Source organism: Penicillium vulpinum, assembly GCF_028829585.1.
Source record: "Penicillium vulpinum strain IBT 29486 chromosome Unknown utg000004l_segment0_segment0, whole genome shotgun sequence".
In the NCBI taxonomy this organism is placed as follows: Eukaryota; Fungi; Ascomycota; class Eurotiomycetes; order Eurotiales; family Aspergillaceae; genus Penicillium; species Penicillium vulpinum.
In genome coordinates, this window is record NW_026643244.1 from 6,263,877 (window position 1) to 6,276,702 (window position 12,826).

General features: G+C 46.7%; 5 protein-coding genes across 5 annotated transcripts; 2 read left to right on the forward strand and 3 right to left on the reverse strand.

Moving 5' to 3' along the window:
* Positions 1-1,258: 1,258 nt before the first annotated feature.
* N7479_010873 (uncharacterized protein) lies at positions 1,259-2,656 on the reverse strand (the record flags this gene model as incomplete). Its single annotated transcript, XM_057258564.1, has 5 exons — positions 1,259-1,746; positions 1,815-1,882; positions 1,943-2,085; positions 2,147-2,505; positions 2,539-2,656. The coding sequence occupies 5 exons, from the start codon at positions 2,654-2,656 to the stop codon at positions 1,259-1,261; spliced, it is 1,176 nt and encodes a 391-aa protein (XP_057106022.1).
* Positions 2,657-3,762: 1,106 nt separating this feature from the next.
* On the forward strand, positions 3,763-5,517 carry N7479_010874 (putative GABA permease; the record flags this gene model as incomplete). The annotated part of the gene is made up of 5 exons (XM_057258565.1): positions 3,763-3,873; positions 3,924-4,108; positions 4,160-4,239; positions 4,296-4,676; positions 4,727-5,517. 5 exons carry the CDS (start codon positions 3,763-3,765, stop codon positions 5,515-5,517), a joined length of 1,548 nt encoding a protein of 515 aa, XP_057106023.1.
* A 598-nt stretch (positions 5,518-6,115) lies between these two features.
* Positions 6,116-7,807, reverse strand: N7479_010875 (uncharacterized protein; the record flags this gene model as incomplete). The annotated part of the gene is made up of 3 exons (XM_057258566.1): positions 6,116-6,148; positions 6,213-7,683; positions 7,752-7,807. 3 exons carry the CDS (start codon positions 7,805-7,807, stop codon positions 6,116-6,118), a joined length of 1,560 nt encoding a protein of 519 aa, XP_057106024.1.
* A 320-nt stretch (positions 7,808-8,127) lies between these two features.
* Positions 8,128-10,200, forward strand: N7479_010876 (ankyrin repeat and protein kinase domain-containing protein; the record flags this gene model as incomplete). The annotated part of the gene is made up of 4 exons (XM_057258567.1): positions 8,128-8,411; positions 8,461-8,599; positions 8,726-9,334; positions 9,397-10,200. The coding sequence occupies 4 exons, from the start codon at positions 8,128-8,130 to the stop codon at positions 10,198-10,200; spliced, it is 1,836 nt and encodes a 611-aa protein (XP_057106025.1).
* Positions 10,201-11,101: 901 nt separating this feature from the next.
* On the reverse strand, positions 11,102-12,520 carry N7479_010877 (Major facilitator superfamily domain general substrate transporter; the record flags this gene model as incomplete). The annotated part of the gene is made up of 6 exons (XM_057258568.1): positions 11,102-11,181; positions 11,246-11,538; positions 11,594-11,863; positions 11,923-12,057; positions 12,116-12,370; positions 12,432-12,520. 6 exons carry the CDS (start codon positions 12,518-12,520, stop codon positions 11,102-11,104), a joined length of 1,122 nt encoding a protein of 373 aa, XP_057106026.1.
* Positions 12,521-12,826: the final 306 nt, after the last annotated feature.

Consider the following 12,826-nt stretch of genomic DNA (forward strand, 5'->3'; position numbering starts at 1 on the left):
ACAAGTTTGAGTGAATGCATCTGGGCACTCAGCCTCATTTCTTTGTCATACTGCCCTAGCGACCCCTGCAAGATCTTAACAACATGTTCACACTACTTAGTCCTCTACGCCCTAATCACTTGGGTATTTGACACTGCGCTGCTTCCCTAAACAAAGGTTGCAAGACAATCATCGCAGCAGACCTGTTGAATTGCCTAGCTATGCTGAATTATATGAGATGTAATACCTGCAAACTAGTATCATATCCGTCCACCTTAGCCAAGCCTCGGCTCGGTACTCACCATCAACGACTTTGCCACCGAAGAAGGGTCCAGAGAATACGCCGCTTGGGCCTCGTGCATATTCCTAACCATCCTTAATGTAAACATCCGACTGAATTATGTCCAAGAACCCTTGGCGGTTTCTGTCGTTCAAACCCATCACGGACCCCTTGAATGGGCGCACGCCTTCGTCCACGTGTCTTTCAAACAAGGAATCTTTGTGATATTTCTGAATAATGTAACGGTACAGAACATACCCCTTCTTCACAAAGAGCTAGATCTAGGGGGCTGATCTGTAGAGGACCTACCAACCCATGTCGCATTGCCCTCTTAGTGTAATCAAACGAGGGTGGGTGGATGTTGCAGGCGTATGGGATATTAAGGGGTAGTTTACTGATATAGTTCAAGGTAGATTTAGAAAGTGCTTAAAAAGTGCATACACAGACGTCGTCAGACTTTTCGGACGCAGTGTAGTTTACTTTCCTCGTCCGCTTTCTACGGTCTCACATTGGCCCGGGACTAAAAATACCATAGTGGACATGAATCCTTCTACAGTCTATGTTACCTCCGATTTGGAACGGTTGTGTAGGAAGTAGCCTAGTTTCGCGATAGATACAGAAGCCCTAGCTTTTTGTGAAGGTCAAAGCGCATAACGCATGATACAGAAGATCAAGAAGGCTGTAGATGGAATATATCTCAATTGGGACAAAATCCAAGATGTCTATAAACGTTCGAAGAAGAGAGGGTTAATGTGAAAGGCGCGAATGCGTTTGGAAAAGAATAAGAATTTACAGCGCTTGAGTGCCGGAGTGCATATGGACGACGGAGTGTTTCTGTCCGTATGCCGTTGGGGGGCACTCATGGAAACCGATAAGAGATGGATGGGCTCACGCGATTGTATAGCCCAGGTAACTGATCTACTGTCGACGAGAACTATTCCCAGACCACCCGGATGAAACCTGCATCTCACACTAAACCATCACATCGTTGTTGTTTGTCTAGTTCCGGCTGGTTGAGGATAGTGGTTGGGGATAATGCTCCTCAACCTCCACTGTAACATCCACCGTCCTTAGCACGGCTCCCTTCCCTTGTAGTTCCTGCGTCAAATGCCGTGTACTCTCCGTCCCCTCGCTCGAACTAGACCGTCTACCAACCTCATTATTCTGGTTCGGATCCCGACCCGACGAAACCTCAGTGATAACCCCGGTCTCACCTCCCCATCCATCAAACGTTGATGGTCCGTTCTTTCTTGGCCGTCCACGCGATTGCGACCGGGAATGCGAGTGACTTGCTCCCGAGGAAGATTGGTTGATATACCCACTGACCTTGGTCCGCGAGAGCTCGAGCCCGACCCCGTTGGGGATCTGAGTTGTGGTTAGGCCAGAGTGCAGGCCGGCGAAGATGTGGTAGAGAGTTGGGATGCAGGCGATTACGACGGTTGTGAGCATCATTGCCTGGCCGATTATTTCCCAAATGGCTATGTCCCCTGTGTACTGGTCAGATCAATCCAATGAGACTTTGGCGGGAGTTGGAAGAGGAATGGGTTTCACCGACAGGAGACGTCGGTTGAGTGAACAAATGAAGGTATAAAGGCTAGGTGAGCGATTCCGAGGGCGACGATACTGCGATTGGTTAGTCTTATTGGATCCAGTGGGAAATCCCTGGGTCTAGTACTGAGATACCTCAGGCGCAAAGAGAATGAGCATCGGATCTTCATCCGCTTGTGCCAGACCATTTGAACATTCCGCATCATAATAAACGGCTGGACAATGATAATAATCTCTGTCAGGACGTTGACGACTGCTATCGGGTAGAAGAGGGCTCCCTGTTCGGGATTAGAAGAGGTTTTAAGTCAATTATGGCCTGATTTCCTAGTATACACTGACCTTTCCAGCACATCGCTCGGGGGAGTATAGCCATAGATCGGGCAATTCACACTGGAAAGCTATACTCAACACTCCAAATATCGACCACCCGACAACCATACCAGCGGTGACAACACAGCTGCGACGGAGGCTCATACTCGGCGTTAACTTCCAAACCAGCAGGATGGTCGACATTTTCGAAAGCGACAAGACAAGGATGAGTAGAATGTGAGCAGCGTAGGCGAACTTGCTCCATGTTTGAATATCGCCTTCGGTAAGCCGGTCCTGGTGCTTTCCTAGCCCATGGTCAACTGCCTTTTGCAAGAGAACGACTTGAATAATTGCAAGAATCAAAGCCGCCCAGATGGGAGTATTGACTGCTGTCCGTCATTGCTTGAAATAGATCGCCGAACCGAACTTAGCGAGCACAAAGATTATGGCCACAATAAGAAGAGATACCGAGGTTAAGGTAATGATGGTACCGCGATTATCGCTTGACAGGACCTGGAAGGCGTTCGTTTGGTCGGCCATCGCACCCTGACAAGTTCGAAGTTTTCAGAACTTGCGGAGATGGGTGTCAGCATACTAAAAAACCTACTTCTTCACATCCTTGATACTAATGCTCTTTTCTGTTAGAAATTTACAATCCTTGTAGTTTTTTCGAGTCCGGTCCCTATTCACTGCAAGGGGCCACATGTGGTGGCTGTTTGGCGTGGCACCAACGCATCTCATATGGTGCAAGGATGCGAACCCTGTCGTACTTTGTACAATGTATTGATTCAATTGAACATGCCAATAGTTTGAGACCACTCAGGTGGGTCCGAGATTTGTTCCCATCAATAGCATTATTTTCCATAAACATACATAACTGAGATTGTCTGGACATACAAAGTACGTCTTTACACTCCCCGCCCCCCACCCCATCAGATTGCATGTTCTACCAAAAAAAACTTCTATATACTATAGTTACTTCTATGTGATAAATGTAAAAGCACTAGTTTTAGAGGTCTAGGAAAGACAGTCTTGTGCTCATAAAAAAAGCAGCTTTGCATACTATATTTCAAGGTTCTCGGTCTACGTTTTTGGAAGGCAGTATTCCAAGACAGCTAATGTCCATTGTACTTATGTACGTACATATGGAACAGACTTCTGATTGTGGGGCCGAGGCTAGAAGGATTCAAATGGCTGCGACTAACTAGCCATTTCTTTTACTAGGCAAAATGTTTGCAGCCAACGACAAACCGCGGACGCCAGGCTGTGCCATTAAATTTGCGGTACAACATTCTGATGATGTCCGGAGAGTCTAGCTGCAGCGCTGAACAAGACTAAGCGGCACTAACAAGCACTAAAATGCGCTAAGAAGCACTAGAAAAAGCACCGGCCTCGTTATTAGAATACAAACAACAAGGGTTTGTGCCGAAGCGAACAAAGGCCATTTTAATGCGGCACAACTTGCATCCGGGGCATCGACTATTCGTTTCGTATTCATTGCTCAATCAAAATCCCTGTCTAGTCTCTATTTAAGTAAATGAGCAGGAAAAGATGACCCAAATACTTCTTTCCGTCCTCAGGCCGACTGGTCTATTTTCTGTCGACTTTTCTTGCCCCAACTGTTCTGTCCTCAGTCGTGTTTCGATATGCCGGAAGGGATGGAAATGAAAACCGAGAGCGCTGTGCGATCAGTGCCAGCAGGCAGTGGGAATCATGCCTATGAGACCGCTACAGTGCGCCAGAAACAACAACTCGAGGTAAATATCTAACGTTCGATTGACCTGTGCAGACTCTGATCTTTCAACAGAGATATCTCAACTTCTTTTCGTCGGTTGCATTTTCCGCATGCCTGCTTGCCACATGGGAATCTGCCGGTGGGAGTTTGCTCTCGGGACTGTACAACGGCGGCCCTGCAGCGATTGTTTATGGAATTATTTTGAGCATCGTGGGTAATCTGGCCATCGCATGCTCTCTAGCCGAGCTCGCCTCTATGTACGTGTATAAATGAATGAAATGTGACAATGCTGACCTCAGGATTGATAGACACCCAACTGCAGGTGCTCAATATCACTGGAGCTATTTCCTCGCGCCTCGTGGTCGCCGATTCATCAGCTTCTTCCAGGGTGAGCCCATGCCCTATTATTTAACTTCTGCTACATTCGAATTCTGAACATATCAGGTTGGGTTTCGGTCTTTAGTTGGGCGGCATTGGTCTGTATTTCGCCGTACTTCATCGGAACTCAAATCCAGGGTATGGTTGTGCTGACGCATCCTGAATATGAGCTTGTAAGATGGCGTGGTACGCTGCTCATGTGGGCAGTTGCAATCATCCCAATAATCATCAATGTATTTGCGCGTCGCCTTCTGGGAGCCATTGAGGTTGCTGCGGGTATCATGCATGTCGTTTTCCTACCTGTCACCATCGCAGTCTTCGTTATCCTCGCCCCTCGAAACCCCAATGCGTTTGTCTGGGACACCTTTGTTGGCGGCTTGAGTGGCTGGAAGGATTCCGGGGTTGTATTCTCCGTCGGTCTTCTTGGTGTTATCACTCCCCTGACTGGTACGTTCCTCCACTATCAGAATATTGAATAATCTAATGCATACCAACAGGTGTCGACGGCATAATCCACATGGCTGAAGAAGTCAAAAACGCCAAAGTCGTTGTCCCTCGCTCCATGATATACGGCACTATGATCAACGGGGTGCTTGCATTCTCCTACCTGATCGCCATCCTCTACTGCATGGGCGACTACGCCGAAGCAGTCACCAGCCCAACGGGCTACCCAATCATTACAATTGCCTACCAAGCAACCGGATCCAAGGCAGCCGCCTGTGTCCTCATGGCACTGGGCATGCTACCCGGCTGGATTGCCCTCTTCAACGGCCTCGCCTCCGTCACGCGTCTCACCTGGGCTTTTGCTCGAGACAACGGACTCCCCTTCTCCGACTTCTTTGCCGTCGTTGACCCGACCTACAAGATCCCACTCCGTGCTTTATTCCTAGTTGCATCATGCATATTTGCGCTCTCTTTTATCCAGATCGGGTCTACGGCTGCATTCAACGCCATTCTCTCGCTCAGCACGCTCGGTCTGTACATTTCCTATCTTATCCCTCTCGTCCTCCTTGTCTTAAAGCGCTTCATGGCGCCCAAGGAGATCCCGCAGGGAGCATTTACTCTAGGGAAATTCGGCCTCCCCATGAATCTTCTTGCCATTCTTTTCGCCACCTATTTCGTTATCTTCCTTCCATTCCCGGCGACGCTGCCGGTTACCGCTGAGAATATGAACTACGCCGGGCCTGTGCTTGGCTTTATTATGCTATTTGCCTGTGGGGATTGGATTGTTCGCGGACGGCATAAGTGGCAAGGCCCAACAGTGAGGTCTTATGAGAGGAACGAGTGAAGTTCGGAAGGTATGAATTGACCATGGAACAGGGAGTGGAAGTAATTGATCTGCTAACATTCGCTAATAGCTTTTTTTTTATCACCAGGGGGTGACTAAACTGTACATATACTTTTCTTTACTCAGTATCCAAAATATACGCGCTCTTTACGCTTAAGGTCTTCATCATATATTACATACAACGGGTCGGCGTACGGAGAATGTCTAGCCGTTATAGAAGGATAATAAGGGATGTCCGGGATACACCTTCGCGGGATGTCTTTTCAAACCCTCCTGAGGAGTCCTGACATCGAAATCTAGCAATATATATCGAAAGACACCTCCGTTGGCAGTTAAGGGCTAGTAAGCCAGGATTCGATCTGAATCAACTTTACAATACCCTCGGTCCGAATTATTATCTTGATAATATTATAATAAAAATGATGCTCGAGATACTCCTTTGTAAATCACCACGCAGGGCGGTTAGAGCCACTACGAACCGATACACATTCACGAGAATAGAGAGGGGAAAACCTACAACTTGTAATACTTCAATAAAGCGGACTTGGTGGGATAATAGGTGGCGGAGGATGCCTATCAACTATTGCTAGCCATGTATCTAGATCAACAATTCTTCGGTTTTGAGCAAGACCTAAACAGAAAGCATAAGCCATATGTGGTGAACGGATAGAGGGTGCTGTAAACAATTGTCTTACATTTTCAATGTAGCGAACGCCCACCACGATACCATCCTTATCCATGACACTACTCCCCGATGCCCCAAAGACATTGTCCTCACTGCCTTCATCAAGACAGCACAAGCAAGCAAGAACCAGTTTAGTGTAGCGATCTCCGACTAAGCTTGGAAGCCGTTCCTTGGATATGGCCACTAGTTCCTCCTTGGTGGAAAATCCACCACGGCGCGGATCCTTGTCGAAAATTGCGTCTTGTATGTTCAATTCGGACCATGGGTGTGGATGGCTCTCACCTGGCTCCCACTGTACAAAGGAATGCCACAGGCCAATCTCGAGTAGGCAAACCCCCAAACTGTAAATGTCATGCTGCATGATGTATGCTTCTTCGGTCCATTGCCCCTGGCGCACTGGGTGACGATATATATTCTTTTCCCACTCTAGATCTCCCATGAAATCAGTCTGGCCTAGGGCGTGTCTAACGCGCTCAAATCCGATAAGAAAAGACGGTCCCACCTCAGCGACACCATCATTGAATATAAGAACTGTTTCTGGGCGAATACCCTTGTGGACGAATCCTGTCGTATGGACAAACATAACTGATCTTGCAAGCTGTTTGGAAAGTTGAATGCGCTTGGTCAAAGATACATTTGTATTGCTCAACAGAAGGCTTCGTAGGGTCTTTGGATATCTTAGCTCGTCCGGTATTTCCAAAATGAATTCGAATTGGGTGGTTTGAGAGTCCTGTGTGGAATCATAAGATTGCACTTCAACTGCCCCCACGCATTTGAGAAGACCAAATGAAGCTGGGTCGACATGCATTAACATGCGTGCTAGATCTCGAACATTGTTTTTAATTGTCTGGAAATTCGCGTTTGTTCCATAGTTTGTTCGGTCTAACAGGACTTGGCTTGCGTTATAATTTGAGATACACGTATTCGTGCCTGGTATTATGGTGCGGTCCTTCTCCACAGAGTCTTTGGACTTGAAAATTGAGTCGATGAACTCGTTTCTCTGTTCGGAAACGTCACGGATAGCGTTTCTGATTTGGATGAGTCTTGTCGATGAAGGGTTATCGCCTCCATCCCGAAGTTTTTCATCGACAGTCGAGGCGGAAAGAAGTGTGATCAAGTACCATGATGGGTCAAACTTTCGCTGCCATTTTTCTAGATCCGCCACAACCCACTTGAGGGTTCTGACTAGATACAGCACTCTCGCTCTTTTGAGAGGATTGGAGGCGGAAAGTTGCTGGTTATTACTCTTTTCGAGTACTTTAAGAGCGCCAAGAATCTTCTTATAAAGGCTTTGTATGGCTTCCGCGTAATGAGCTTGTAAGGAAGGATGTAACGAAGAAGCAGAGCCCCATATGCGCTTCAATACACCGACCTGAACCTCTGTTTTGAGCCAAATACCCTCGATGATAATTGCCATTTTATCAATATCCTTGCTGAGGTTCCGTATTTCCCGGCATAAGTCGACAAGTTGTGTGCCCAAGCTAAAAAGTGAAAGCAGAGACAACTGTTAGCATATTTCTTGATTTGACTTGGTCCAGGACATTTATACTTGACACAAAGCTCCAATGTCCCTGCAACAGCTAGTACTAATGACGCAGCTTCCATTTTGGACTCGTCAGAAGTTCTGAAGCTGAATTATACAGAGTGGAAATAGTGAGTTGAGCGTTAACAAGAACGGAAGAAATCGGGTGTGTACTCCAATGTTCGCCCCTCCCCTCCCCCTCCCCTCCCCCTCCTTACCCTCCCCCTCCTTTCCAACAAAGATTACTTTCAGCCCGAAGAAGGAGGCTGAGACTCACGGATCAACAATATTCCTCATTCACCTGACCATCTATTATTGGCGAGAGCAGCCTAGTACCTGGGTAGTAAATACATAAGGAGTGTAGGCGAATTATCCAGTGTCCTAGAGGGCAATAATCCTCAAAATGGACGAAGACGGGCTTGCTCAGTCGCTCAGGCTTGATGTGCAAAATGTCAACGACCACTGTTTTCGTGAAAGTCGAATCATCAAGACAGACGAAGACGGTCGGCAAATAAGGGAAATCGTGTTTTGGAACCGAAACATCTCCCTAACACGTTCCCCTGCGAATAACGTATTCCTATATGAGTCGCAACAGAAAGACCTACGAGTGTTCAAACATATCCGCCGGAACAGTACCGTCAGCTATCGAGAGCTCAGTGTGATGGAACGAGTGTTGAAAGAAGTGGAGTATGTCTACCTAGAAACCTCCAAGATCAAGTTAGTAATGTTGATGCAGACCACACCAAAAAGAGCTGTTTGTTGACTTCGTTGGCTGGTTCCCATCCGAGGACTACATACACCTCGTAATGGAGTACTGCCCTTATGGGGACATTTCTCGATATCCCGGTCCGCTGTCTGAAGTGGAAGCGTGGTGTGTATGTAACCAATTGATGAAGGGCCTGTCTGTTTTGCACAAGCTTGAAATCACACATCGGGACATCAAGCCGGAGATAATTCTATCCCAATTGGCAAATTAAGAGACGTTGTCTAACAAGCTCTAGAATGTTTTGATCGTTGCCCAAAACCCAATTCGTGTGAAGATTGCCGATTTTGGCATTAGCAAGCTCTCACAGAAAGGAATTACCCAGCCGCGGACGCAAGCTGGAACAGACGGTTATATGGCACCAGAGTGTTTTGGAATAAACAACCGAACGAAAGAATCGAGCTACACACATGCTGTTGATATCTGGTCTCTGGGTTGTCTGGCCTACTACATCTTGACAAAAGAGGTTCCGTTCAAGGGAAAGAAAGATGAATACGCTACATATAGAGCACTTCAAAGCTATTGTGACGGCGCTCTTGGCTTCCCGGAAGAGCCTCTTATTAGGCAACGCGTTAGCCTTTCGGGTCGATATTTCATACAACGACTGCTAGCACCAGTCGCTGAAAACAGACCAAAGGCCTTGGGGCAAATTAGTATGTTGGACTGGGTGATTCCCTTGGTCTCGGATAGTGCTTCTCAGGATTTGACACCAACTAAAATCTCATATGAATTCGCTGGATCGTCTACCATCAACAGAGATACTATCACAGACTCACAGACACAGCTTCAGTCTAATCGGCAAGAATTATTTGACGTCCCACCGCAAAGAATCACTGAGTTTGACATGGTATGCTTTACTAATGAACGTGCGTCCGCTTTACTAAACGCAAACCGCTGACTGGCTTGTAGGACCTCTACTCTTCAGACCTTTGGCATCTCGTGAAGCTAGAAAAAGGAAGAAATTCCAACATAAAGAAGCTTCGAGCTCTCCTCGTGTCGAACGCAAATCCAAACATTCGTTTGAAAGGCTATACGGCTCTTCATATAGCCGCAGAGCAAGGCCCACCTGAATCAATTGAAAATCTTCTTGAATTTAGTGCAGACCCAAAGATCCGCACCAAGCCACGCCAAGAGACGGCGATTCACCTCGCTACCTGTCAAGGAGACTTCGAGTCTTTTTCCAGGAAACTACGACTGTTGTTAGAAAAAGGTGCTGACGTCGATGCCAAAAACTTCGAAGGGGACACAGCATTACACTTGGCAATTTGTAGGATGGCTAATATTGATGCAATCAAGGTTTTGGTTAGATCAGGAGCATCTATAGAAGAGAAAGGACGATATGGACGTGCTCCCCTTCAATATGCAATATTTCTCGGAAGAGAAAAGATCGCAGCGGCCCTATTGCATTACAAGGCCAATCCGAATTGTGCTGACGACGATGGTTTGACACTACTTCACCTTGCAATCAGATCCAACAAAATAAGCATAGAGTTCTTGAAGCGACTCATCAAAGCCGGAGCCGACATCAACCAAGAAGACGGGAACCATCATACACCGTTGTATGAAGCGATCGCAAAGGGGAGACATGATGCAGCACGTTTGTTGCTCGATCATGGCGCTAATTGCAATCCTCATCATCCGGAATTAGAAAGGCGCTTTGGTCGAGGATTTTGGCAGAATTTTGCTTTGCGCCGTCCATGGGCCTCTCAATAGATATTGTTATTATATTATTTCGCTAGTGTCATGTCTAAATAACGTGAATCTGAGACAAATTGAGACAGAAAAAGGAATGATGAAAGTAGAGATGGAACTTTCTGTAGAAGTTCACAAGGACAGACAAATCAAATATTCCAGAATCGAAAGATTATTTCCACGCTCGTTACATGGAGAGTGTGTTCTCACTATCCAAAGCGATCCCACCTTCACTGTATCTATGTTCTCCAAATGACACAAGCTCAATCTGCCTTCTAAGTACATAACGCCGGAATAGATACGGGAGATGAACATAAACCCGGTAAGATATGAGACCTTTGGGGAAAGGCTCCAATGCTGAACCGACGGATTCTAAAGGGAGTTTGTTGGTCTCCTTCATGAAGAGGTAGGCCAGTAGAATGGAAATAAGAAGCGATATGCTGATGCACGTTAGGATTAGAGGACTGGGAAAGAACCTTCCTAGCAAGCCGGAATTTCGGTACTTACAGTATATGCAGTCCAGAAGAAGGAATATGCATTATCATTTGCCAGCCAATGAAGGTGGGAAATATCTCAACGCCTGCATAGAAGAAGGAAAATATGATAGCAACTCCCATCTCTAGTAGCAAGTCAGCAAAGCTATCTCATTTCCCCGCTGGGGGCACCTTACCACGATAATATAACGGAAAGACCTCCGAAATATAGACAACCAAAACGAGCTCAGAAACAGGGTGGAAAATGAAGAAGCATGATCTTGAAAAGAGACTGAGAGCTTCCTCTCTGTGCGACGAGGCAAGTGATTGACCCAGCAAGGAAATGACCATTCCACAATAAAGACTTATTAGCGTGCGCCGTCGCTCTAATCGATCGAACATCAAAGCCGCCAGGAAAACTACGCAGTATCCTCCGATATGTGGTATGATTATTGAGTGGAAAGCCAGATCTGGTAACTCAATTTGCCCAAAGACCATTGATCTAAGATGGATGTCTGAAAAGATTCGACTGAGCGTTAATGAAATAGCGGTCATTAAGACGACTCTCGGCCGGCGGTTGGTAAACAGCTCACTGAGCCGGGGTAAAGGCTTTGGCCAAGTAAGATTGCCATTCCTTAAGTCGCTCTGGCCGTCGAGAATGTATATCTGGTAGAGGTCACGCGCGGCTATAATCTCTGTGTCTCGAAGGCTCCGGAGCGACTCATGTGCCTCATGGACTTTGCCATTCAGTGTCAACCAGTAGGGAGAATCCGGTATTTGGATGGAAAGACCCAGAACGACACAGGCGGCTAACGTTGAAATGATGAAGCTCAAAAGCGCCGGGTCATAGATGAATTGGGCAACCATGCTCAATAGTGAAGACCCACTATCAACTTGATTAGGAATTTTCTCGGATGCATCATATCAACTGCGACACTCACAAATACCATTTCGCCACGGTGGAGCTCCGTCTTGATGCTTCACTTATCTCGGCGATGTACAAAAATGATGTACAGTTCAACATCGTTGTTGCAACACGAGCGAAAATGTCAGCTATAGCAAGGTACTCCCAGTCATGGCAAAGAAACCTATCAAAAATAGCCACTAGTGCGAGGGCCGCTGCCACGGAAAACGCCCGACGTCGACCCCAGTATCGATTCAAGCTTAGTGAGAGCCAAAAGCCAAGCAGTGCGGATACAAGTGGTGCAAGACTTGTGAAAATTTTAGAACTCAGACGCCAACCGTTAAAGAGACTTGAGCCATAACGTACCTGTAGAGCAGAACTGTTTCCCAGAACCCTTTCGGGTATTCCCAAAACCAGAGCCCCTCGGACCCCAAATAGGGCTGACCCTCGTCTAGTCGTGGGTAAAACACCTCGATGGGAGCAGAGGAACCTAGGAAATCGCTGAGTACAATCGTTAGATTGCCTGTGGATTTAGCTTGCTAAGCGATGAAATACTCACCAGAGGAACATAGCCGCGTAGCATATAGCTATAGAAACACTCGACCCCGGTGGTTTACCCGGTCCCTTAATACTATTTCCTTGGTTTTCCAAATATCCCATCTCTTCTTCGATCTGCGCGAGATTATGTGGATGATAGAACAGTAACGCCCCCTTCCGTATAATTTCTCGGATGTCGGCCAAGTCATATTTGGTGACGAACTCGTCCGCTTCCAGGACGATTTGAAGAATCTCAGGCCTTGTCAAATCGATGTCGCTGTAAGTACCACTAGTTAATTAGGTGCTATCTATTTGAGGAATTGCATAAGTTTTCTTACCCCGAAGACAGGCTGGTCACATCGGAATCACCACCAAGCGTATAATCAAGTTCTATCGCCGGATAACTCCGTGAAAGGCTGGCCATCATGCATAGCAGTTCAAGCAATAGAGTGAGAAAAGTGTTGTCTCCAGTCCTCGATGGATATTGAAAGAAGATGATGGGGAAGTTAAGTCTTGCATCGCCTTGTCTACATGCGCCTATGCGACAAAATACAGCCACAATGACCGAAGATCCCTGCTAAATATATTAATGTAGTTGCCTTTCTCCATGCAGGCCAAATTGAACTCGTTTTCTTCTCTTAGCTACTTTTTTTTTGATAAGTTTGATCCACCTCGCTCCCTCCAGCTATAGGAGGGAAACCCGTACACAACATGGTGCTTATGTTGCCTTGGA